The 26,028-nt window shown below is 40.2% G+C and overlaps 2 protein-coding genes across 4 annotated transcripts in view; both read right to left on the bottom strand.

The window, feature by feature from the left end:
- Positions 1 to 1,212: 1,212 nt before the first annotated feature.
- Positions 1,213 to 8,680, bottom strand: prtfdc1b (phosphoribosyl transferase domain containing 1b). Of its 2 annotated transcripts, none has more exons than XR_003929747.1 (9): positions 8,354 to 8,680; positions 7,975 to 8,081; positions 6,921 to 7,104; positions 6,307 to 6,372; positions 3,756 to 3,773; positions 2,621 to 2,703; positions 2,450 to 2,537; positions 2,137 to 2,213; positions 1,213 to 1,959 (listed from the first exon to the last, which is right to left on the bottom strand). XR_003929747.1 is itself a non-coding variant. In XM_030075306.1 (9 exons), exons 1-9 carry the CDS (start codon positions 8,399 to 8,401, stop codon positions 1,912 to 1,914), a joined length of 678 nt encoding a protein of 225 aa, XP_029931166.1. In that variant the 5' UTR covers positions 8,402 to 8,664; the 3' UTR covers positions 1,213 to 1,911. The 2 variants fall into 2 exon arrangements, 1 of the variants encoding a protein (XP_029931166.1); XM_030075306.1 differs by lacking the exon at positions 2,450 to 2,537 and adding an exon at positions 2,357 to 2,403 and having other exon boundaries at positions 8,354 to 8,664.
- A 4,273-nt stretch (positions 8,681 to 12,953) lies between these two features.
- Positions 12,954 to 26,028, bottom strand: part of pbx1a (pre-B-cell leukemia homeobox 1a) — a 45,941-nt gene continuing 32,866 nt past the window's right edge. Inside the window, exons 3-9 of one of the 2 annotated variants that reach the window (XM_030074362.1) lie at positions 24,673 to 24,917; positions 22,423 to 22,613; positions 21,719 to 21,854; positions 20,729 to 20,888; positions 19,565 to 19,677; positions 18,025 to 18,114; positions 12,954 to 15,032 (exon numbers count right to left, since the gene is read on the bottom strand). In XM_030074362.1, coding sequence (XP_029930222.1) covers positions 14,940 to 15,032; positions 18,025 to 18,114; positions 19,565 to 19,677; positions 20,729 to 20,888; positions 21,719 to 21,854; positions 22,423 to 22,613; positions 24,673 to 24,917 — 1,028 coding nt within the window. In that variant the 3' untranslated portion in view covers positions 12,954 to 14,939. The remainder of the gene's footprint in view (positions 15,033 to 18,024; positions 18,115 to 19,564; positions 19,678 to 20,728; positions 20,889 to 21,718; positions 21,855 to 22,422; positions 22,614 to 24,672; positions 24,918 to 26,028) is intronic. The other variant, XM_030074363.1, reaches the window with a different exon arrangement.

The following is a 26,028-nucleotide window of genomic DNA, read 5'->3' as shown; positions in this document are numbered from 1 at the left end:
CAATGTTCAGTCCCCCACACGCAACTAGGATGAATTACAAGAGTCACATGTCCTGGTTCAAAGTGGGGTCGAGGAGGGCTGGCATGTGGATGTTTTCACATTGGGTATCTCACTGAACACACCAGCTTTCTCTATCAGGCTCATCGTATTGATATATAGCCTATAGCCTATTCTCTAGGAATTAAGATAAAACATTTAAATATAGCTCATTGACACGCCCCCCACACACGCTCACACAATCCGCATGTATTGGGATAGGAGACTAGAAGTGATCAGATTCCCAGGGCCCTGACAAATGTCCCCTTTATTCCTTTGCAACAGAAGGGGCCACCTGTTCTTGGGATTAGCAGCTTCTGTTGCAGGGGTCAGTATAGGATGGAGACTTTGACAAAGCTCTCCTGTCCAGTCAGTTATACTTCCACTGCCTCCACTATGGGTAAAAGCAGTAGTAAGCTTTTTTATTATTATTATTAAGTCAATTTCAGTGGTACCTCACATCTTGGTGAGCTACCCACCACAAAGTACAGATGGCAATTAGAATAAGAAAGTTACTGTTATAGGCCCACTCTTGCATGGCTTAGCCAGAGGATATTTATCCACAGTGCCATTTTCCATTGAGAGGTCACAATGTCAATTCACTGTAATCCCCAGCAGACCTCACTACCAAGTGAATAACGGTTTTGTTTTTATAGCACTTTTTGTCCCCAGCTCAAACGCTAGGAGTCATATGTCAGGTGCGTACAAAGAGCCCAGGAGCTTGCACAACGGACTCTCTTTTGTTCCATTTACTATCTGTAGTTCATATGCAGCTAACCTACTTCTTCCATCTAAAAACTTTTACTAGGTTAAAGTGTTTCAGGTTTCCAACCGTACAACACTTTGCCCTACCTCAGTATTGAGGAGATGCAGGCAAGTGTGTACCAGTTTTAAAAGGACAGATCAGGTGTTTTGAGGGAAATTAATGAAGTTGCAGTGTAATGAGTTACAGTTGTTACAGGGTAATACAATGGTTTGTATGACCCAGAGTCCTCCGCTATATGTGAATAACTAAGAAAAAATGAGAGAAAAAATGAGGCAGACTGGGTTTCTCTGTCTTGTAAGCTCCACCATTAAAAAAAAGTTTATGTGAGTGGCAACAAAATATCAAAACTGGAAAATGTACAACTAATGTAACTGGATAACATGAATAGTGTAGACAAGTGGCACATAATATAGCTGAAATGCTCAGAATCACATACTTTACTGTGTGTTAAATAATATAAAAGAAAATACAGGAATGATACAAGAACCCCACTACATTGACAAGAGGTAGTTAGTACACTTAGTGTTCACAAATCTTTTTGTTTGCCCCTGAGCAACAAAGGCGACAGCAAGACAAATATCTATATGGAACATTAAAAAGACAAGTGGAGATGAAGATGGTCTATCATTCTATTACCAAAAGGCACAGAAATTTCCAAATACAACAGTGTAACTCCCTTTCATCTTAAATACAGCTGACATCGAGTTTAGTGTCACTACCTTATGACAAAATACATCAAATTCATGTGGTGATTATCGAGTCCTTTACTTTGCATAGAAAAGCATTAAAATTGAGATGACTGTTACTTTTCAATAAAACTGAATCAAAACAGAACTACCCAAACTCTAATTCAGCTAATTCAACTCAGCTGTAACATTCAAACACTGTTAAATATTAAATGTTTTGCTAGATCCATATGTTAAACGTGTTTATTCCTAAAGGAGATACATGTTTGATAGAAGGTATGCAAGCGAATGCCATAAAGGAACAGGGATGTTTGAGATTAAACGTCATGACAGCAGTTTTAAGTGACTGTGTCGCCATGGGAAATGTTCAGGTTTGCTGCTGAAACACACCATGTGACAGTAGCCTCTTCTGCAGTCCTCCATTTAGATCTTATATTTCATCTTCCCGTTTTCACTGATCACACAGATATGCTAAAAAGGGGGAGAAAGGGAGAAAGAAAAGTGACTTAAACAAAAACATTACATCAGTTCCTTTGTGATAGGATGTCTGCTGTGACAGTCATAGTTATTGGACACATATCAGGAGGCAATTCCTCTCTAATACAATCACTCAAATAAAATAAAAAATAAAAAAATAAAGTGACTTACATTGAGGTCTCTAAAGTACTCATTGTAGTCTAAGGCATATCCGACCACAAAACGATTGGGTATCTCAAAGCCTACATCTGAAATTACAGACAAGAGGAAGGTGATTTGAAAGCAGGTCCATAGTCTGTTGACTCATGGCCAAACGAGCTGCAACAATCATTTTAATGGCAATGAGAAAGTGAGTCACAAAAACATAAAAGAGGCTTGGTCAGGTACATACAGTCAGGAAGACATGCTGCATTATGTGGCACTCTCTTCACCAGCAATCTGATAAAGACAGATTAAAGCAGAGGTTATAATATGAAATCCACACCTGTCGTGTCGGCCTTCATGAAAACAATATTCATTTTAATAATAGCATGTGGAATCGGTGTCCCTCACTCTCTCCTTCTCCGTCTAGACTGGAAAGAGGAAATTGAGTGACTCAGAAAGCAGGTCAACCCAGGCTGGTTTTTGTTTTGCTATCTTTTCAGCCGAGACCTACCCTGCTACTTTGATCATTTTGGGCCCAGCAGCTTCCACGTGCTTCAGGAGAGTCTTCATTGTCTTCCCTGTGTCTACAATGGCCTAGGAGGCAGGAAAATAAGTTGAGAGAGGAGTAGGTTGCCAGCAATAAAATGCAGAACAAGCTAAAAAAAAAAAAAAAAAAAAGAAAGAAAGAAAGAGTGCCTGAGCTTTCTCCCATAGGACTGAAAGTGAAAAAGAGAAGCTGGTCACACTGTACTCCCTTCTAGTCTCCTTTTTTTGCAAGTGCTCATGTGTGTGTTCTCTAAAATGACCTAACTTCCACGGAGTTCAGAAGTGGTGCCAGCCTCAAGAACAGGAGGAAGTAAAAGTGTAACTAAGCCACAATAGTAGGTTTCTAAGTTTTTCTGCTGACCTGTTATGGGTCTGTTGTTGTGTTTCTATGGGTGTTTGTCAGCCCTCACTACTTCTATACCACAGATAACACAGAGCTATCCAACATCAATGTTCTTTCTTAAAGTGAAGAACTACGGTATTCATGAATGTATAAATATGCCAACAACTTTGGATATGGAAGATTATTACATTAATATAATTTTTTACCTAGCAAATGGATATAGGCATACTTTAAGAGGCTAAATATAAAAAACACATGCACAGAATCATATAAAATAAAAGTGTACTCAGAGATTTCAGTTCAAAACACTGTTAAAGACCCTCTAGTTACTTTGCAATAAAATTCCTCACTGAGAGCAGTATAGGAAAAGACTTATTCACTGAAGTCTGAGCACTGACTAATGATTGCTGTATCAATATGCCCTTTCATGTGATACCCACTGACGTAATCCCCCGCTATATGACAGAACTGATCTCTTTCTTGTAAATCATGTTCCTCTTCAGTGCACAAATTCCCCTTGCAGAACACAAAAGTTGTGCTAACAAGCCTGATTCTTGAGCAATCTTGGAAAAACTCAAATTGCCTGGATCTAGGGCAGCCAATTAAAAAAGTTTTCTCCCGCTGAACTCAGGCTCGTACAAGAGAAAACTTAAGATGTCTTCTCTTGACCTGGATAAACATCTGGGGCGAGGGATACAATGGGTCCATTTGGCGAGGTTAGAGGAAAAATAGAGAAGTATTAGAATGGCTGACTCACCTCCACAATCAGTACGTTCTTATGTGAGCATGTTGAAGAGGGAAGAGAGGGAGGAAAGAAAACAATTACATATACTTAGGAATGGCTAAGAAGCTATCTCTGATCAACAACACACACAGTCCAAGATAACACTCAGAAAGCCTAATGTTCAAAAGCTAGGTACTACTGTGATTTCAAAACGTCACAAAATAACTGTGCGATCTAAAATACAGCATATACCAAAACAGTTTAAACAATTAAACAGGAGGGCCAAACTATGGAACAAATGACTTTTGAAAACAATACTAGTAAATCAGTTTTTGTTTCACACAGCAGTAGAAAAGCCCCTTGAACAAAAATCACATGTTAGAAAACAATAAATGCTATAATTTCTCAGCATCGTATTATACAAATGGGAAGAGTGAAGTGAAATCAGGGGATATCAGTTGTGTCATAACTTTTATTATATGATAGTGATAGCAGAAATCACTTAGGGAACGGAGAGCACCTAATAAAATGGCAGCATCACCCAGATCTATGGTCATCCCTTGTGTCGTGTCACAGTCAAATAGCTGAAATTCTGCAAATTTTTGCCCAATCAATTGGAGACACTGAGGTAGTATTTAGATTGGAGTCACAATCTTAGTTGCACAAACTTATCTTGGTCAAGAAAAAAAAAGTATACACTGCTAAACTACCCAATAAATGTAACTGTATGCTGCCACTTCTTTTCAAACAAAGGATGCATCCAAGCATGTAATCATGCTTTGTCCCGGCCTCATTATCCACACAGAGATCTAATTAGAGTACAGTAGCCATGCAGAAATAGGCTATAAAAGAATAAGTAATATATCAAACTCCCCACAGGAAGGGCAAAACTACAGTATGTGAATAGTGGCATGGGTGTAGGCCTAGTATAAACTGTGTAATGTGCTCCATGTCAAACAACAATTAGCTCACTTCTTCCAGCAAAACACAGCGGCATTCATTTACCAACAGGCTGACTAAATTGAGTTGGACATCACGGAGAGCTCAGGGATTTCACGAGCAGACTTAAAATACTGTGTGAGCAAAGCAACAAGCCATGAGTCAAACTCACCACCTCATATCTCATTCATGTTTCAGGCATTTCGGCCACACCTTGCCACAGTGTATGTGTGTGAGAGTGTGTGAGACTGTGACTGATCAGATCAGCTGATTTATATTACTTAACTACACTCTTGTTGACACATGAGTACATTAGCAGTGGTTAAGCAGACGCAAATAAACAAACATGCCCAACAGGTGTGTGCGCTCAAACACACACACGCACGCAGACACACACTTACGCCAAATTTCTTCATGTTTTCATGTCTATGTGATTTCAAGAATACATCGACAGAAACCATAAAGATCCAATAAAAAACTGGGCGAGCCCTGGCAGTGTCATGTGTGTTCACTTTGTAGCACCATGTGCTCATGTGAAACAGTTCAAATGGAGGACACAAAGGATACAAAAGCAATGTCTTTCCCACTTTTTTTTTTTTTTAAAGAACAAGCCAACACTGAACAATACCTTGCCAACCACTTTGTCCCTGTGCTCTGCAGATTTAGCCCTGAAACGCCACATAATATTTAATATAAGAATTTGACTAGACACCAGTTAGGTGTGCTTCTACACAGCTGAATCAGCTTTACAGATTCCAGCTTTCAGACTGAAGTTTTTTTTTTTAAATCTTCAAGGAGTCCCACTTCATTATGAATTGCTATAGGTGACACACACAATGTAGCAGCATGCAAAATGTCATTAGTTCATCAAGACCCTTTAGTAAATACTAATATAGTTTTTAAGGAGGGCGAAGAAGCTGGCAAGTCACCATGCAACAGTTGTTTGATATTACTTATTAGAACTCAAATGATAAAGTAAAGTAAGATACAATTAGGTCTGCTGGCCTTTTTAATTAACTTTTTAATTATCATTTACTGCGATGTTAGGAATGCAGCTGAAAATTTCTATATAAAGAATGGTGGCTCTATTCAAGACTCACTGTAGGAAAACACTACAGGTTTTGAAATTGCTATTGCATAATGATGTTGATTGTGAATAATGATGATGATGAGTAACAACTAACAGACCACTGATCGGCTACTGTTCCCTTAATCTGATATGATACCCACTCGACATGATCTCCTTTAAATTATAGAGCAGGCCACAGGAGATTATAGGATAGGATAACTAAATATGTTATATTTTCTTTCTGATAAGATTAAACAACTGGATGCTTCAAAGAATCATGTGTGATTCCCGGAGGAAACAGCTGCCTTGTGGTCATTGGTGGTGTATCAGAAACTGCCATCTTTGGTCTCCTTTGCGGAAGCACTGAACCATTTGCACAGGAGCAATGAGAGAGACACTGGAGCTGGTTATAGGGAAGGCTGCCCTCTTGAGGCTGCCAACAAGAATAACCTGCTATCTCAACTCCAGCTGACTGGTAATTTTACTGTAACGGGGCTCATGACAGCACCAGTATTTCATTGGAGTCAGACAGTCTCTTCTTGTAAAACATTTTTGTATGATGCTGGTGATATTTACCTTGCCATTTAAAGAAGACAGATCCTCGGCTCCAAGAATGTGGAGATCCTCAGTCGACTGGTCATTCTACAACAACCAAAACCAAGAGAAATAAAGCTTGTTCTTTTGTTGTTTACATGTGTTAGAAATTATTCTAGTAATATTGGTGGGAAATAGCTATACTAAACAAATATGAACACAATCGTTTTTAAGTGATTCCTAAGCAAATAAAATAATTTTTAGCCTGAAGGTAAGGCACATTTGACACGCTTTTTTTGTTCACCTTGTAATTTCATTTTGCCTATGAAATAGCTGCATTTTATGGAGGGAAATCATCTCTATATTTGAAACGCTGGATGAGATTCAGGTTAATCAGGTTTAAAAGCTTATTTTACAAAATAACCATGTAATATCATCTGCATACAACCTCAATTTCTGCAGTGTTTTTCTCCTTTGCATGGGTTATGATCATATAAAATGGCTCAGCCGTGGCCAAATCACGCATAGATATTGCTGTCATAACATTATCTAATTTATACATCTTTTCAGTCATGGGATTCAACCATTATGGCTTGTGACCTAAGGCATGGGGGAAGCCTGTCTGTTTTTACACCCCTCTCTGGCCAGAAGCTCACCACGTAGCTCTTGAGTCGGATGAAGTGAACCCTCATGGGGATGGTGTGGTTGGAGTTGCGACTGAGAGCTTTGATCCTATCCACCAGGTCTGCACAGAACTGGTAGCCTCCTTTCAGCACACACAGAACCACTATGTCATGGTCTCCCAGGTCATCCATGATATTTCGAGCGAGACGTTCTGTCCTGTAAACAACATCAAACAGTAACTTGATTTCTCCCTTTCGTAGCTTAATATATCTGCTTCACTGAGGGCATGATCCTGCTGGAACTAATGGCAATGTAATCCATGTCCCTCATTCTTAAAGCCATAAAGCATAGCAAGTCTTTGATTCACAAGTTGTTGTCGATCCGGTTTTAGATTAGTGGCACACCTGTGCCATGCTCAGACTTGCTTACAGTATCTCTTCTGACTCTGCACATGTTTTAAAGAGAGAATACCAACATCTGCACTCTAATAGGTGATTTAGAGTCGCTCCATTTAAACACAAGAGGCCAAAGAACTCTTTTATACATCAGGCTATCCTGTTAAATCTGCATCCAGATCTCAGTTAGACCAGGATATAATGTGATCCAGTATGCATTACTGTCATGACTGTTTGATGTGCTTTGTACTGTCACATATGCAACTCTACATTAAATCTGTGTGTAAATCTCTTCAATGAAACCGCCTAAGGCTGCAAAATGAATTTCAGTGTAAACTGACAAAGTTATATTGCGTATATTTCAAATACAATATGGGTGAGAATCATCAGTGAGCTCAAAATGAGTCATTATCACACAATACTTGGGCCACAATATGACAGGAGAGTGTTCTTGTGTTTTTTGCTTGGTTTTGTTGGGTAAAAGATAACATGAACAAAACAGGCACATACAATCAAGAATAATGAGCGCCCACTTATAGAAATTTTATCTTCTCATGTAAATACAGAACCCATTCATTCTTTTAAAAGCCACTTGCATCTGTATGAAATCACTGGCAAATCTCTCAAATTTCAAAGAAACCCCCAAGTTTGAGTGACTCTTAATAAAATAGAAACTTGTGCAGTGTTGTACCTGTCCATTATCACGCCATGTGGAATGTAGACACAGTCTAAATCGCCAGAGTAGTGAGCTGGGTAGCTGAAGAGGTCTAAACTGTAGCCTGGCCAATCATCTTTGATCTGGGAGGGAAAAGACACGATGTTGCAAACTTGATAAACCACAGGGAACCGAGCAAACACTGTTGTTACAGAGTTGCACGCTGCTCACCAGCCACGTCAAGCCAGCCACTGAGACTGATTGTTGCACTGAATAAAATAAAAGAAAAAATCATGATCTAGGCTTTGGGCAAACTTTTTGCGATCTGCGGAGCATGTGCGTCCGTGAGTGAGTAACCCTGCATGTTGGACACTAGCACTCGTCCATTGCCTGCCTCGTTTTCTGATTTAATTACCACAATTCCGCCTCTTCTTCCTTCAGATTGGACGGCGCCGTCTGCCATGTTGGTTTCCTGCGATGCAAAGGCTGCAAAGTGCGACAGTTTGTTGTTGGGAGAGAGGCACTATCGGAGGGAGTTGTCATTGAGGGCAGAGGAGGAGCATCGGTGTGGTGAAAGGATATTCCCAGTTTACATCTGACTAGCCGCGATTGCACTCTTGTGTATTGGGAGAGTTGTGGCAATCCGCGGGGTGGACCTCCCTCCAGCCGTCAGGGCGCCCTCTAGTCCGGATGCAGCATGGGACGGATTACCCCGTGATTTGGGGCTCAGAGGCCCCAAGGCAACACTGCCCCGCGCCTCGTGTGCCTCGATGGGTGGGGGAATAATCCCTCGAAATATGACGAGCAGGGCAGCTTGATAATGTTACAAAATTACAAAATATAAAATATCCTCAGTCCTCAACATGGGTGACTAACTCACTCAAAACCTGCCATTGAAGTTTTGTTTTACAAATTCAAATCAGCATTACCAGTTATCTGACACAGATAAAAGCACACCCACTGGTGCTCAGGTTGACAGGTGAGACAGCTGCAGATGGCCCAAGTTGCACACCAAGGTATCACTAGTCTTGTTTGAGATATGATTTTTTAGATGTGATCCATGCTGAAAGAAATTACAGGCATGGCTGATCACCACAGGCACCTAAATGACTTGCCTCTGAGTCTTCACACCACCATGGATTCAGAAAACATTGGATAAGATTGTGTGTCACCTTATGAATGTTTTAAGGGCTTTGACTGGCAATATCAAGACAGGTGGGGCACGAATCTTGCAGAATAATTTAAATTCTGTGCAAATATAAGAGGTTGTCTGCTTATTATAAACATAGAATTGACAGTAGGCTATACTACACCTCTCAGCCAGTAACTCCCTGAATACTTGAATAATCTATTGTCTCTGGTTAATCGGATGTGTTAACATCACCATCGTGTGGTAAGGGGAGCAAAGTGATGAGTGGTGAAAGCTGTAGCAGGCAGACCACAGGTCCCTCTTGTGGTAGTCATCAGAGACTCAGATCTCTCCTTTGAATCCTTCTCTGCTGTCATTCAAACCCAAATTAATATTCCAAGACTCACACACATTTCCAGTCCACCTTTTTACCTAACATACCAAGCTTACCTAACTTACCTTAATTTACTTTATGTGGAGGTGCATATCTACAAAACACTGGGCTGATAACACAAAGGCTCTATAGGGAGGGCAGAGTGGACTGCTCTGGTATTTCAGTTTGTGCAACTCTCACTCTCAAAACTAATATTCATGAAGTTCAAGTTCACACTTATTCAGAGCCCTTTATCACAGTTTACAGTCTAAAAGGTGTTAACAGGCCTACAGTTAATAGAAAACAGAACAACACCCCCTGACATGAACCTTTATGGCTAGCAAGAGAAACCTCTCAAAAAAGGCTAAAAGGTGAAAAATGTGATATCTTCATAATACCAATAGCCCGGAGTAACAAAAAAATTGAGAAAATCAAGATCAGCATCAGCATCAAAAGAGTGGATTTGGCATTGTTGTACTGGGTTGGGCAAATACAAAGTGGTGAGACCAGTTTGTGTTGCAGGGTTGTGCCTTGTCACCATGGTGGCAGAGGTAGAGGGGAATATGAGGACTAAACTGAACTTGTGAGAAAAACCTCCCCATTTGGCAGATGCAACTACAGAGCACCTTCGTCCTCAGGATAGATCACCTGTCCCCGGCTCTGTGTTGTGCCAGCAGCCATCAGTTTGTACAGTGACTCCTGACCAAACAGCCCCAGTCTCAGCCGACTGTGATCGTGCTGAAGCACTCTGTTCGGACCTGTGTACTCTTCAGCACATCCTCTGCATCTGACTCAGCACCATGGCTCTAATTTCCACCAGGGACGGCAGGGACACTCATCTTCTAAAAACTTGGTATTTTGTACCCTACCCTTCCCAGTGCACACTTTTTATAATTTTATTCATCAATAAACCAGAGAATGTAAGATTTCTAAAAAAAAAAAAAAAAAAAAAAAAATAGCATGTCTATGTTCATGTTCAAATATAGAAATGCTATTCATATAAATTGTACATTAGTGATGTACAATAGTGATGTTAGATTGGTCATTTTGTGAATACATGTGTCTTGTAAATCATGTTTTGAAATTTTTACAGTAGTTTACATGTTAAGTGAACTAGCTAGCCTAATTGAATCAATGTAACTGATGACTAGCTGGTATTCATCTAACAATGGAACCAAATCAAATATTGACTCCATCTACATCAGCTCAAATAAAAATATCATATTTCAGCTAGCTGGATGGTCTATCCTGAATCTGTGAAGTTGTGTAAAAATGCAGGAAATAACTTTTAAACAGCAAAATTAATTGGGGAAAGACCACATGACCTCCTAAAACTGAGTCCCACCCACTTTTCGGACCACAGGTCCACCCCTGCTCAGCACATAATAGGCTGCAGTTTATAAATATGTGCTGGCTCCTTAATGAAACATGCACAGACAAGAATCATAATAGTGCTGATGGATAATAATGCAGGCTTATTTTGTATATTTGATATAGATGTGTACACCACACATCTATAATAATAAACTCAATATAAACTCTGTCTGCATCACACTGAACGAAATAATGAGTCAACATTTTGATCTTTTGTGAGTGCGGGCTCCGGCTCCCTGTGGCTCCTCTGGTCAGTTAGTTTCGCAGCGGTGGGGTATGGGCTGTAAGACTGGACGGCTGTGTCATTCCACATTAGAGCTGCCTGCTGGGGGTCTGTTAAGAGGGTGAGACAAGGTGTCTGGGCCACCCACCCATGCACATCCGCAGCAGCTGTAATTAAACAGTGGTACATTGACAGCTGGGGAGCCAGATGTCAACAGGAACATTAGATTTCAATCAGCCGGCTGAGTACCACCTCCATTACAAAATCTCTCAAAATTATTGAAAAGTGCTGGTCGGGGAGAGTTCATGTGGTGATCTGCATACCTCTTTTTATGTGTCATGAAGGCGAAAAATATCTTTTCCAAGTCTTAATCAAATTTGAAGGTCAGCTGTAGTGTCAAGCTTTATGCGATGATAGCAAACAGAAAAAAGATAACTGGTTGCAGTGTATGATCAAACAAAGATCACAAATGTGCTGTGCGCTCTTGGAAATGGGGAAAACAGCATACAAATAAGAGGGCGATCCAGGTACTCCAAATATCAGGAAATGTGACAGCGAGGAAGGAAATATTAAAAAGCCTGTATTGTGTTGGCTTAGTCTTTAAAAACTGCTTCTAGGGCTTTAGAAGCAGAGAATACGGGTGCAGCCTCACCTATATAGTTGCAACAACCAATATGAGGCAAGAGAATATCATGACAAATAAATACAGAACAAACAAAAAACAGAAAAATATACATAAGCATCGCAAAATAGGTATCCAAATATGTGTAAAGAACCTATGCAATGAGTGAATGAATGCCAAGTGATCACAAATGGCCCTTGAGTGTGAAAACATGAGCATCTAGCATTTTGTGATGTCCTTAATGTTTGCACAAGTCAAGGTTTGGTGAGGATGAAGGTTTGGGCCATTGATCAAGTCTCGTCAAATTGTTTTGATGCCCACGCTGTTCGTGAGAGCAGGCCTGTTTCTTTCCTTCCCCGGGGCCAGGGAGCAGTCTGGCTTTGGCATTTCACACTCACTCAGCAGTCAAGGCCTGTGACCATCCACAGACTTTACCGCCAACTGTTCCCTTACCCTCGCCCCTGTGTTTGGCCAATTATGAATATTCAGTTGCTGTGAAAGTAATTCTGTCGGACATGCAACTGTCCAGCTAGATAATGTCAGTGTTGTTGTTTGTAGCATTTGAGGGGAGAATCTTACAAGGACGTGACCATTCCTCTCCCTTCCAATCAGATTCTGATATGTATGACAACAAAAAGGAATGACTGGCCATCCTCAGTGTGACCTAAATAATAAGTAGTATCCTGAATTTTTCTTTTTTGTTCTTTCTGTCTTTCTCTGTTAATTGTCTTTGCTAAACCCACAAGCCCACACAAACATGCACACACTAAAGACACTAAAGAAAACAGCACATCCGATTCTGAACTGAATCTGTGGCTGTTCATCGCAGGGCTTTCTCATCCATCATTCGGGATAAACGTGTCTCACAAGATGTGACAGACCTTGCGCCTGCAAATCCAAATCTCATCTTTAACACCCTCACTTGTGGGGTCCCACCGTGACTTCAAATCGAGAGCATCATCACATTGCTGGTGGGAAAGACTTGCTCCTCCAGTCTTAACTAAATTTCATGGTGGTAAAAATGTGTCTGTGAGTGTGTGTCTGTGTGTATGCGCACTAATACATTGGACAGGAGCCATTATGGAAGGCAGGGAGATGGGGGGTGGGTGGGGTGGGGGGGACCATAAAAGGGAGATGTCTACTGGCAATCACTAACCTTGGTTGACTTTCAGTTATCGCAAGACTGGCTGCGATTACCATTGTGCCACTGATGCCTTCAAATGATGGAGAGCAAAATGAGAAGTCTTTGCTCTCTCATAAACTCCATAATAAAAATGCTGATGTATGATCTTGCTGTATTACATATCATTTTAATGTGTTGAAAACCATTTTCAACAAAGCAAGTCAAGCACAATGGTGCACATAAACACATGTTTGAAAGTTCATGAGCTAATTTCACGAGAGTAGGAAAGCAAAAAAAAAAAAAAAAGTAATAGCCTACATTAAGCATACAATAAAAAATAACAAAATACAAAAGAGCAAACATACAGACACAACATAAAACGTATATAAACATGATTAGAATGCTCAGAAAACACATTATTTGACATAATGAGTTGTCCCTTCTTTAATTCTTTAATGGTTAACATTTACAATGTTCATGATTTTTTTTAAAAAACTGAAACAAATCAGTTTGATAGTACTGACAAGCATAAATTCAAATGTCTACATTTGTTTTGGTGTCAACTCTAGGGTTACTAAAGCAGTAACAGCTGAATAATATATCGACTGCATATTGGAAATGCTGGATATCTAAATAAATGCCTGTAAGAGATGTGGAAAGTATTAGTTCTATATCAAAACAGCAACTCAAAATGGGACTGGGCAACAGTTCAGGTGTGTCTCGATGCTTGTTTCATGGCGATGTTCAGCTTCTCCATGGCACAAGCATCCCTCGACCTGTGCTTGTGTGCTGTGCTGTAGTGCAGATTCACGCTCTTTGCTACCTGCCTCACCAGAGCAAGGATACACTGTAAGCATATAAAACTCTATTAACATAATGACTTCCCTGTTTAAGTGGACTCTGATTCAATGTACTCAAAAACAAACTCAGTTATAGACATCCTTGACAGATTTCTTTCTTTTTTTCCTGCAGAAACTGTTAGTGGACTTTTCAACAATCTTTTTTTTTTTCATAGGGCAGCATTATTCACTCGGCTTTCCTTTTTCCTCACGCTCCATTGTAGCACCAGTGTTGAAAATGTGGCAGGAGTTACATTTAAAATAGAAAAAGAAATGATGCAACATATTCAGGATGGATTTATATAGTCAGTCATATACTGCTAACCGCATGTATTAAACAGTGGCGTGATGGCAAACACACTTTTCTTGACAATTGTTTTGGTTTAACAGCAGCATTTTGGCATCTAATACCTGTAGGACACCAAATGTAATAGTAGGGGTTAATACAAAATATCAGGAGGATTTAAGTCTTTTAAAAAATAAAAAACAGTCAACAGAAGAAGAGAAAATTCCTGTCAGTGAGGCCTATATCTCTGTGACCCTTATGCTGTAGTACCAAAAGGAATACAGAAGTTGAAATGACTTGGTTTTGAGTTGTCCTTATTGTAATGAATGATGTCAATCAAGCTTGTCTGAGTTGATGACAAGTATTTATTTATTGTTTTACAGATAACATACTTCACAGGGTTACCTTAGAGGTAATATCTCCTGACAGAACTCTTGTTTTGACTGGTCGGAGACAGAGGGGAAGATGAACATACTTTATCAAGCACACATTGTAAACAACTGAGCAATACTTAAGTCTAAATGGCGTACCATAGAATAGGTGAGAGACAACAAAACGTAAGTAAGAAGATGTGCCTCTTGCTTGCAAAGACAAAATTTTCATTTTTACAAAACAAATAATGGTCACTGACATTTTTTTCTACTTTTTTTTAGTGGCTGAGAGGTAGAATGAAGTATTTTCAGTCAAAACCAATGGTTTGATTTAGGCTATTTATCTTATCACATCATTTCATCATTATGAGTGAAAACATCACAAGTGAATAAGTAACCCCAGCCCTCTGAATATAATGTGAAATCTGTACAAACATCTCCATTCATTGCAGTATTGTTTTGATTTTCATTGTGAAATTTTTTTAGGTTGTATCCCAAATGTCCAACATTACAGCAGAGGAAAGTTTTTTTTTTTTTTTTTTTCTGGTTAGGATTTCACAGTACCTCTCCAAACTCTGGGACAGTGAATTCCTATACTCTTTAATACTGTGAATACCAAGGTCAGTTCATTTTTGTGGACGAAGAGTGGAGATTGATGTATTCAGTTGGAGGTATCCGAATGAACACTTCCGGGTCCTTCCGTGGGTGATGTCACTGACGAAGGAGTTGGAGCATCTTGCCAGCCACCATTTGTCTGCAGACAGAAGACAGGAGACAGCTTAATGAGAGCACAACATGTTGCAAGATAAGATGTGGGTATATAAGTGTACTAATATCCTGATTAAAATGAATTAGACGGTGTGTGTCGCTGCTGTCATACGCTGCCGCATATCTCACTACTGACAGCTAAGGAGAACGTAAGCTCAATGTAAGCTTGATTTAGAGCCCTTATTCACTGTTTACAGTCTCAAAGGGATTTTCAAACAGTTTGTACAGAACATCTAAACCCCCCGCATCCTATAAAAAAATAGATAAATCATTTTTTTAAAAAAAAACAGAAAGGGGAGAAATGGAAGAAATCATGGGAAGGGTCACAGAGAGATGGGTGGCAAGTGGGGCTGAGCAATTTATCAAAATCACAACATGGCCAAGTTCAATGTCCTACAAATGCCATTATAAATTAAGCATTATAGAAATCATATTTTCCAGACTTAAGCGACAGACTCCAGCAAAAATCACATCATCATCATCAACATCATCATCATCATTTTTATATTTATTTTCAGTGCAAATGAAATGCAATGCCTTCCAAATAAAATTGTGACTCATATCACAATTGCGATATTTGTCAAAATAAGTGCAATTAATTTTTTCTTTTCTTTTTTTTTTTTTTGGTGAATCATTCGGCCCTCGTTAGCTCAATCAAATTCAGTCAATTAATGAGAAGAAATCCAAAGCGATTGACTTAAAAAGCAGCATAAGGAAAATCATAAAGCAAAAAAACTGAAAAACAGCCTGACTGACCACAATGTGTGTTTTAAATCTTGGGTTTTGTGGACTCTTAAATCATAAAACCTGTTCATCCTATAACAGACACACATGTGCAAATCATTGGTTCAAATGTGAAAATAACCCAGACTTTTTCTTTTTTCTGCTACAGCAGTGATATTATGTCCAACTGCTACTCTAACAACCAACACAATAAAACTGACAAATGCTGGTTTTGACTGGGTCACCAGAGATTCACAACCTTCATTAAAAATATTCTGGATCACTTCCCTCCATTTCCCATTCAACATGGCTGACATAATGTGAGCTAAACAGTGGGGATGTTAAACTGAATACACAGACCTTTCATATACCTCCCAAAATACCCCTGAGATAGTTGATAAAAGAATCATTTATACCAAATTATCACACTAGCTACTAGGGGGGAAAAAATAAAATAAAATGGTTCTGCAAAATGGATGCCTTCTCCAATCACAAAAAAAGGTTGACTGAAGACCATTAAAGACATTAATAGCAATTTCCATGCTATTAGTGAATGCTGAAAATGTGCTTTGGCAGCCTCTTATTTTCAAACCCTGTTATTTCACATAAAGGCTATCTGTCATCCTATTCAGCACCAAGAGAAAAAAGAGAGGGAGAGAAAGAGAGAGAGAGAGAGAGGGAGAGAGGAGAGAGAGAGAGAGAGAGAGAGAGAGAGAGAGAGAGAGAGAGAGAGAGAGAGAGAGAGAGAGAGAGAGAGTAAGAGAGAGAGAGAAGAAAAAAAAAAACATTTCCAATCTTTGTGAGAGTCAACACCCACCAGCAATTTAAGGGGTGTGATTGCTGTTCAAGGATAGAGAAGGAGAGGTGCGCCACATGAATGTTCACTCAGTGGAGCTCAGAACAAAAGACATTGTCTGGAAAAAAAATAACAAAGCACCCACACCTCATTCAGAAGTCCTATTGACATGCTCTGAAGTATTTCAACAGTTTAGTAAAATAAGTTTCTGAGCCATTTTTTTGTCTTTTGAAGAACTAGCTTTGCACTTGTTCAATATGTAATCATTATCACTATTACTATCATTATTATTATTAGTAGTAAGAGTAGCAGCAGTAGTAGAGGTAGCAGTATTGTAGCAGATTCCAAAAAAAAGAAAAATTTACTCCTCCATATCTGATTGTAGATAGATAGATAGATAGATAGATGGATAGATTTTATGGACTATCAGACACTAATATCCAAGGGATGACGTATAAATGTGAAAACACTTTTCCAACATATATGCTGTGGGTTATGATAATAATAATAATAATAATTATAATTATAATCATTATCATCATCGTCGTCTTCATCATCATCACCATCACCATCATTATCATTATTATTAATATTATATTTGTTTTTTGTTGTTGTGAAGGTAAAAATATTTAGGTTCTCATCGTAAACTCTCAATCCCTCCAGCGTTTTGAAGGACACCTATACACACTGGAGCCTGTTGCATTTTGTCTCAGCGTTGGACCACATAGGAAGCCGATGGCCTGGATGCGTCCACGTTCTTATTTTAGCATGAGGGGTGTTGCAGGCTTGGCTGTCAGTGTCACTGTGGCTGTGGATGAATGATCTGACCAATGTGCTTGGACTGTTAGCCCAAAGCCCCGCTCATCCCATCTATGTGACTGTCGTATTGATTCTGTTCAGTCCCGCGCAGCCTGTCGCTATGGATCTACATGCTAACACACTGCCTCCAGTGCTGCCTGCCCAGCCCGGCCTCGGAAGAGGACCTAGAAAACTGGTCCAGCCTTTCACAGGATAGTTAAGAGTTATTTTAAGAAGGAGCAACTGGGAAGTTTTTCTTGAAGCCAAACTTAGAAAGGAAGGGAGGTATGGCTTGTCCTAGGGTGGCAATGTGGGAGCCGTGTAGGGAGGGAGGATGACACCTGTGTCCTTGTTCCTGTCGGCTGCAGGTGCCTTGCTAACACTAATACCCTCCGACAGACTCGGAGCGTGTCCAGCCACTCAGCCTGGCCGCTGCCTCATTGCCTGCCACCTAGGGCATGACTGGAGCAAGGGTGGGGTGCGGTGTGGGGGGCAAATGCCTGGACAACAGCCCAACCCCAGCAAACCCTGCTTAACGGCATCGCAGTATACACACTGAATTACACAGTATTAAATGCATGCATTAACTGGAAAATACATCCAAAGTAAGACAGCAAGGAAACGTTGAGAAGGACAGAAGGAGATTGTTTACAGGTCTTACGTTGATGCCCTGTGGACTGTACATCTGGCTGGCTGCGAGGCTGTCACTGTATCCTCCGGTCTGGCTGATAACATGGCGAAGGGTATCCACCTGGAACACCGAGGACAAGGAGACAAAAGCCCTGGTCAGACAAAAGCTCTGGATAACAAAGACCGCTGTGCACAAGGAAAGGTCAGCGTGATAGTAAAAGGGTACCATAAACAGGAAAAGGTTACAAACTGTGAAACAGAATGATTTGGCTGCTATTACAAGCTTGATAACAGGCATTGCAAAAGGACAAAAATACACAAAGCGTGACAAAGAGTACCCCAGAATGAGTGTTTATATTTTTAGTTGTTGCTAAATGCCACAACCAAACGAGACATTAAAATACAATGCCGTGCAACTCATGTCTCCTCCTAATTACATCTCTACACTCCTGACAAAAACACAAATGTTTTATGTGCAGTATTGATTCCTGTATATGCAGACGTGCAGGCATGATTTCAAATAATTTGCTTTCTCGAGACTTGAAAATGTTTTTTGTCTGAGTCGGTGCATGCACATTTGTGTGGAGGGGTGGGGGTGGCGGTACAACTTCAGTTATGGAACAAAGATTTCACACATGGCACTCCAGCAAATGCTCCGATGAAGGCTTATGTCGAAACGTGTTAGCCTGACGTGGCCATCAATAAAAATATGGTATAATTGAGGTCAAGTGTCGTATTATTTTTGAATGCGCTTTTTATTTGGAATGCTGCCATTCCCATGCTCTTCATGGATTCGTTGGAAGCCACTTTGTAGTTTTTGGCAGAGCACCCAACCAGGTTATATGAGGAGACACACCTGCCATATGGATTTCACACGACATCAGAATGTGTTATTCAGGAGGCCAATTTGGTCAAAGCTGTCATTTCTTTCTTTTTTTTTTCTCTTCTTTGCTTTCATTTAATTGTACAATCCTGGTAGTGAGGCCATTTTGAAAATGTTCAGGAAAATGACCTTTTGGAGGATCATGAGTTTCAATTAAGGACCAACCCGGAAGACCCCTTTATCTCCTATGGGGGTCATCGCTTTGCATATTCATGAATGACCTAAAGCATTTGGAGAGCTGATTTGAACAGAAAGGGGTGGATGGAGGGATAGAGAAATGCTGCCAGGAGTGCTGAAACCACACAAGAGAATCACCATGGGTGATGACTCTCCAGTCTATGGTGCGAGTTGTAACACTCAGAAACCTTTGTGTTGGTCATCATTGTCCACTGGGGCAAGGTCAGGGTGCTTGATTGCGCCGGTGGCTATGCAAACCCATGTCAGGGAAGCTGATGAGTGTTGCACCGTTTCCAAAACTGTCTGCAGTCGTCTACTCACTTGTGGCTTGACAATGGCCTCTACATTAGTGGAAACCTTAAGGCTGAGAATAACCTCTGTCTCACTAACTAGGTCAAGAGACTCGGTCATTATATGCAGACTGATCAGTGGCTCAACAACATCACAAGTGATCTGGGCTAGCTTGTGATCTCTTGCTTGTGTCAGACACTACGCTTGGAGAGGCTCCTACCTGGGATTGTATGTTGGCCCCAACCTGCCCCCCTTGGTATGAGTCCCCATTGAGGGACTGCACACTCATGAACAAGTCTCCGGAGTTTGACATGTTAAAAGAGCCAGCAGAACCTGAGAATACACAGAGTCAGAGAAGAAAAGAGAGAGAGGCAGAGAGAGAGAGAGAGAGAAACAGGAAGAGAGTACGACAAAGATTGTGGACAGGATAGAAGAAAAGGAAAGAAAAAGGAAGAAACAGGGGAGGAAGGAAAAAGGAGTTAAAATGATCATGCAAAAAAGCATTAAGTGGGTTAGTTGAGGATGGCAGCAGGCAACAAGAGGACAGCATGACAATCCACCATCTACACCATCTGCACGCTACAAGATATCGTCCGCACTGCACACATCAAAGCATCAATGAATCATAACGAGTAACAGCTACGTAACGGATAATTGTCATAAAATTGTTAAAGTCCAGTTAAAGTAAGCCTTATGGATTGTTTTGTTGTTTAAGGTCCGTGCTGCCGGTGTTTCATTAAGGAAGTACTAATTGATCCACAGGAAGACCCAAAGAGTCCTCTTTGTCCTCTAATGGACCCCGACTCCCCAGATGTAAAGAGACCATCGCGTAACTTGATTTTAACACCCGGTCCTAATCCAATACAGTTGAGAAGTCTCTATATGACAGAAGACTTGGCTTGCCCTCTGAACAGCTTAATGGCATGCATGAGGTCAACCGGACAAGAGACAGGATAAATTAACGTCCACAAGACCAAGAGGTCAATACAATACAGAGAGAGAGAGAGAGAGAGAGAGAGAGAGAGAGAGAGAGAGAGAGAGAGAGAGAGAGAGAGAGAGAGAGAGAGAGAGAGAAACCAAACAGGCAGAGAGAAAGAAAGAAGAAGAAATGAAGCAAGACAGAAAAGAGAAAGCCGTACCATATTACTGGGTTAGTTAAGGAAGGGTGAAGCGCTCTGTTAGTTGAATGAAACAGCACCAGAGACTGAATTCTTGAGTCGGGGTTGTGCTCTATTTTAGCACAAATATCTTTCTGCTCTGCAATATCACTGTCCAGATTAAAATAAATGAATAAATAAATAAATAAATAAAAAATCCTCATCCATGATTTTGCTGATTGTTTTAGTGTCTACAATGTCCGTTTTCTTCTGGGTGTGAAACTCACCTGCTGAGTTGGGAGTGGATGGGGAGTTTGCCTGACTGCCGTGAGCAGAAACGCTGGTGGCATTGACTGCGGTCTTTGCTGCGTACATGTTGGCCTCTTCTTGGAACTTGCCGATGTTCTTCTTGTATCGGATTCGCTTGTTGCCGAACCAGTTTGATACCTGGGAAAATTGCGGTGACATGAAGGTCTTCATTAACTCTACAGATATGTATGCAGGCGATGAAATGAATGAGATGAGAAGAAAAAAAAAAACATTCTACAGACGGAAAGAGCAGCCCGCCAATGGGCCTCAGAAATCACGTCGTCAGTTGTCTCTCTTTTTTTAGACTTCGGAATGAAAACACAGATCATCTATGGGTGAAATGAATGGGGTTCTTCTCATTCCTTCAAAATAATTTATGACATTCCGATATGCGTTTGTATATGAAAAAGGAAAACATTAAAGAAAAAGTCACAGGACAGCCAGCTGTGTATTTAAACTGCCCTGCAGTGTTTGTTTGTTAGCAGAATAATTATTTCAGTCAAAACCTGGCAATGGGAATTCAGAGGATCCAATCCCATTTAAGAGAGTGATTTTGAACTAGTAGCTAGTAACTAATAAGAGAGTTTTTTTTTTTTTTTTTAACAGATTTACCACTTAGCAGAATAGAGGGTAACACACACACACACACACACACACACACACACGAAACATTCACAAATACTCTAAACAGTTAACAAATGCTTACTAACACATTATAGTATAGTGACAAACGCATTCTTTAACTTCTTTCTTCATTGTTTAATGTTTCTGAACATGTTTCAAACAATGAATGCATAATTTTGGAGCGCATGCCAAACAATGCTTTCTGAAAACTGTAAATTAATTGTTTATCATATTAAAATGCTTACCATTGTGTAACCGTGTGTTAGAAAGCATATGTTAACTATTTACACAGCATTTTTAAATGGGTTAAAATAACTTGCAGCCTAATTTGTTGTTCCTGGTACCTGTGACACTGTGATGCCACACTTCTTGGCCAGCTCTTCTTTGGCCTCCTCACTGGGGTAGGGGTTACTGAGATGGGAGTAGAAGTACTCGTTTAAAATCTCTGTCGCCTGTTTATTGAAGTTCCTCCTCTTTCGTCTGGGCAGAGAGCAGTAGGAACAAAAAGATAAGAAGAAAAAGAAGCACATTTTGATTTAGATTCTTCCCTTCTGTTTCTATTTCATCAAGCTAGAGTTTAGTTTAGTTTGCTTGCACAATGCTAAACATGGACACAAAATGATAAAAAATACAATCAATAAAATAGTAAAATACCAAAAACAATACTATACAACAAAAACAGAGAGAAAAGAAAGACAAATGACTATTCTGTCCACGGTAGATGAAAGCACATCTGACCTCAAAACAGAAGAAGAAGAAAAAAAAAGAAAGATGAAATGCAAGGACACAACTGGATCAGGGATTTCAAAATAAAACTACCTTGAAATGACATACCAGAGACATCACTATCATGGAATGTTTTTTTTTTTTTTAAATGCTACATCGACAGAAAACTGCTGCTTTTTCAAAAAGTAATTATGAGTTCAGCTGTACCCAACCACAGCATCTTTTGCAACCCTCTCCCACACACGCACACACTCTCTCTCTCTCTCTCTCTCACACACACACACACACACACACACACACACGCACACAAACACTCACAGACCTGGCGTCAAGGAAGCGTGAGCGCAGGATCATGACGGCCTCGCAGGTGCTCTGTTTCAGCTGCATCTGGATGGAGCTGAACTTGCGGTGGATGATGCTGACCATGCGCTCGATCTCTTTGGGCGAGATGGGTCGTGTTCGAGACTGCTCCCTCAGCAGGTTCATCACATGGGTGGTGAACTCATTGCACGCCTGGATGCATGTAAAAAGAATAACCATCATAGGAGCTCGACAGCCTTGGAACGAGATTGAATTCTCAAGCAGCTGCACCTTTAACAGCCAATAGAAGTAGGGCTGACAGTATTACAGAAGTAGTGTCAGTAGTCATACGGGTAGTCTGAATTAAAGCAGCAGACAGTGCGATGTTTCACGCCAAACAAAGTGGCAGCGAAGTCATACAGTTGGAGGTAGCGAGGCTCGTGGTGCTCTGAATATTAAAAAGACTTTTCTTCAATGGAAGGGAAAATGTGACAAGTGAAGAGAAATCTAAAATGACAGGAGGCTTTCAGTCCCGTTCACGTTCAAGAAGTTTAAACTGTCTCTCTCCCTCTCTTTTCACTCCATCTTTCAGTCTACCTCGTTCTTTCTCTGTCTGAATCAGTCACTGGATATGACTGCATTCAGAGTCAAGGTGTCTGTTGCTTGTCACCGCCAGGGTTACGTCAGTCAAAATGATGCACGGAGCAGCCGTTCTGCTTGCACACACATGCCAGACACCACTCACTCATACACTCGCAAGGTGTATGTAGCGTGGTGACACAGAAATGCTCAGGTGTATATTCACTGTGACAGTTAGCGATGACTAGCCTTGCTTGGAGAGGATGACAAACCCAGAATGCTTTGACTTCAGCGGGAATGACAAGATGTTACAGTCTTTGGAAAAGAGCTGGTGTGTGACTGATATAATGGCTGCTTGCTTGCTGAAGATAATATCTCTGCAAGCCTGGCTTATCAGGAGGTGGCCTGTGAGAGCTTATTTCAAGTACATTATATACAGTTAAAAAAAACAAAAACTTTTCAATTCAAATCGTCTTTTTTCTTGTATCTAATGAAGACACTAATATTCTGTTGAACCCCAAAGGATAAGATGCTCTTTTCACTTGTTACCCCTCTACAGAAAGGTCAGAGGTCAGGTCCAGCTACAGAACAACGTCCCTGGCAGTGTTAGAGATTAGGCATGGGTGACATCCAAAATTCATCCTTGCAATATTCAATATTATAAAAAAATAATAACTCCCTTGTTTAGATTAACCTTTCCTGGCACTTTTTAATGTGTAAACTGTGAAAGGAGGCTTTTATCTGTATATATTTATGTTTATTTTGTTGCTGTTGTTCTTTGTTATTGTTACCAATTTCAGCTGGTATCTTTGATCATTATGGATTGAGTGTGTTTATGATGTAAGATTTGTGTGTTGAGTGTCCTTGGGTGACTTGAGAGGCGCTTATAAATAAAATGTAATACTATAATTGTTAAATAAATAAAAACATTTATTTTATTCAAAATTCTTCATCTAAAATATCCTACATTAAACATTTTATGTTCAGATTTCGCACTCTAACAAAAATTGTCATGTGTGTATTACAAAAAAATTCTCTATGCTCCCTGTTATTGTTACTATCTGCATTTATTCAGCTGTCATATAGGTGACTTGCCTTTAGCTGCGGTGCTGACAATTGAACAAACTTTTTTTTAGTCAAATAGAGGTTAAATAAAACACATTAGTCTTAAACAAATATCAATATTGAATCAAAAAAGCAATCTAACAACAAGACTGCAAAAATAACAGTTATACTGGTACAGGACATTTAAGAATTGCGGATACCGATATAAATAATAAATTGAAACTTCCGAGACCTTTCAGATTAATCCTATTAAAATAGTGAGGCTTGCTACTAAAGAGTTGTCTTTGTAGTCATTCTGTGGTGTGGCTATGGTACTGTGACTTTGGGCACGGATCCAGAAAGGTATATTCAATGCTATTGGATATCAGCCTATGTGTAGTAGGCACTCAACTAGGCAGATACTTCCAATCCTGTGTGCTTGAGTCCAGGACTTGTGGTTGAAGGATGGTCTCGCTGTTTTCTAAGCTACACTGCCGCTCAAAAAAGTCTCACATGAATTGATGAAATAATAAAATGTGAGTATCTTTTGGACAAGACAGGGAAGTTGGGAGAGAAAATACTACAAATGTAGGAGCAGCAAGAGGACAAAAGAGGATGCCAGTGGTAAACGACAAGCTTGCCCCTTTACCTGTTCGTACTTCTCCAGCTCCGTGTGGTAAATTTGTCTGATCTGAGAAAGCTTGGCCCGGTAGTCGGAGTGTTCTGCTGAGTTGTCGGCACCGACGCCTCCTGCAGCGGCTGCGGCTGCTGCTGCAGCTGCTGACCCGCCACCTTTCTCTGGTCCGGACACGCCCTCTGCCAGCAGCATGTTGTCCAATCGCATCAGCTGGGCATCTGGAGGCTCCTCCTCTTGGGCGCCCCGGATACTGAGCACTGAGGAAAGACCAGTATGGCAAAATCAAAATAACAATGAACATCCCATATTTGTGTTGAAATTGACTTGTTTTTCAAAGGCAAACCAAGTGACTAAAATATCAGATGCATGTCTTGCAAAAAATAAGGGCTCAAAACAGTCCTAAACAGCAAGTCAGAGGTATTGCAATACACTCAAGAAAGACTTTTAAACTGTTTCTCCCCCTCCAGTCAACCAAGTGAACTGAAATATGGCCATTGTTTTAATAGCTCAAGTCTGTGCCATAAAAACCTACAGCCTCACTGAGTATGGCAGGATAATAAAACATCATTTCATCGATTCTGAATATCATTTCATGTAAATAATTAACACAGCCACCCACCAGAGTTCATTTTTCATTGCTCCCCTTATGCTCAGGCTGTCATGTTTATTTTCTGCTTTAAAACAATGTCATCTTGTCAGACGTTACCTTCAAGATAAAACAACTAATACGAAATAAGATAATATCAAATTCATGTCAAGATACACTGCAGAAATTAATAGAATAAACTAATATGAGAGTCCACTTGCAGGAGATTAGAGCATTTTAGTCCAACTGAATAGTTTCCCCTCTTAATCAAAATACATCATCTAAGAAATGACTCTTAGGAAGATATTGCTGACATTCAAAATCATTGATTCACTGTAATCTTAACATCTGTTATTACTACTACATGATTATTACATATTGAGCAATGAAGATCAGATAACCAGTATATATTAATTGAATACCTAAACAAGCAGCAAACAAGAAGCACTTGATTTGGTACAAAAGACTAATAAATAAATGCCCGACTCCCTAACCCAAAACCCCAGTGCAGTTCTAACAATGCTGTCATCCCCATTTAGCAAGACTGCTGGAGGATGGCGTGAACACTGCCACCGAGGTCTGTTCACACACTTGTTTGGGGAAGCCAGTGGCCACAGTTTCAACCTGTTTCACACTCCTACAGGCGCTCGGCTCTCCACTACAGCTCAGCTCCCGTGTTGCGGTGAGTGTAAAGAGTAAATACAGAAAAGGCTGGCATGCAGAGATGACATATATACCATATCGCTCAGAAACACACATGCAGCCTTGCACACATCCAAACA

Source organism: Myripristis murdjan, chromosome 17, assembly GCF_902150065.1.
Source record: "Myripristis murdjan chromosome 17, fMyrMur1.1, whole genome shotgun sequence".
Taxonomy (NCBI): Eukaryota; Metazoa; Chordata; class Actinopteri; order Holocentriformes; family Holocentridae; genus Myripristis; species Myripristis murdjan.
This window is presented reverse-complemented; position numbering and strand designations above follow the sequence as displayed.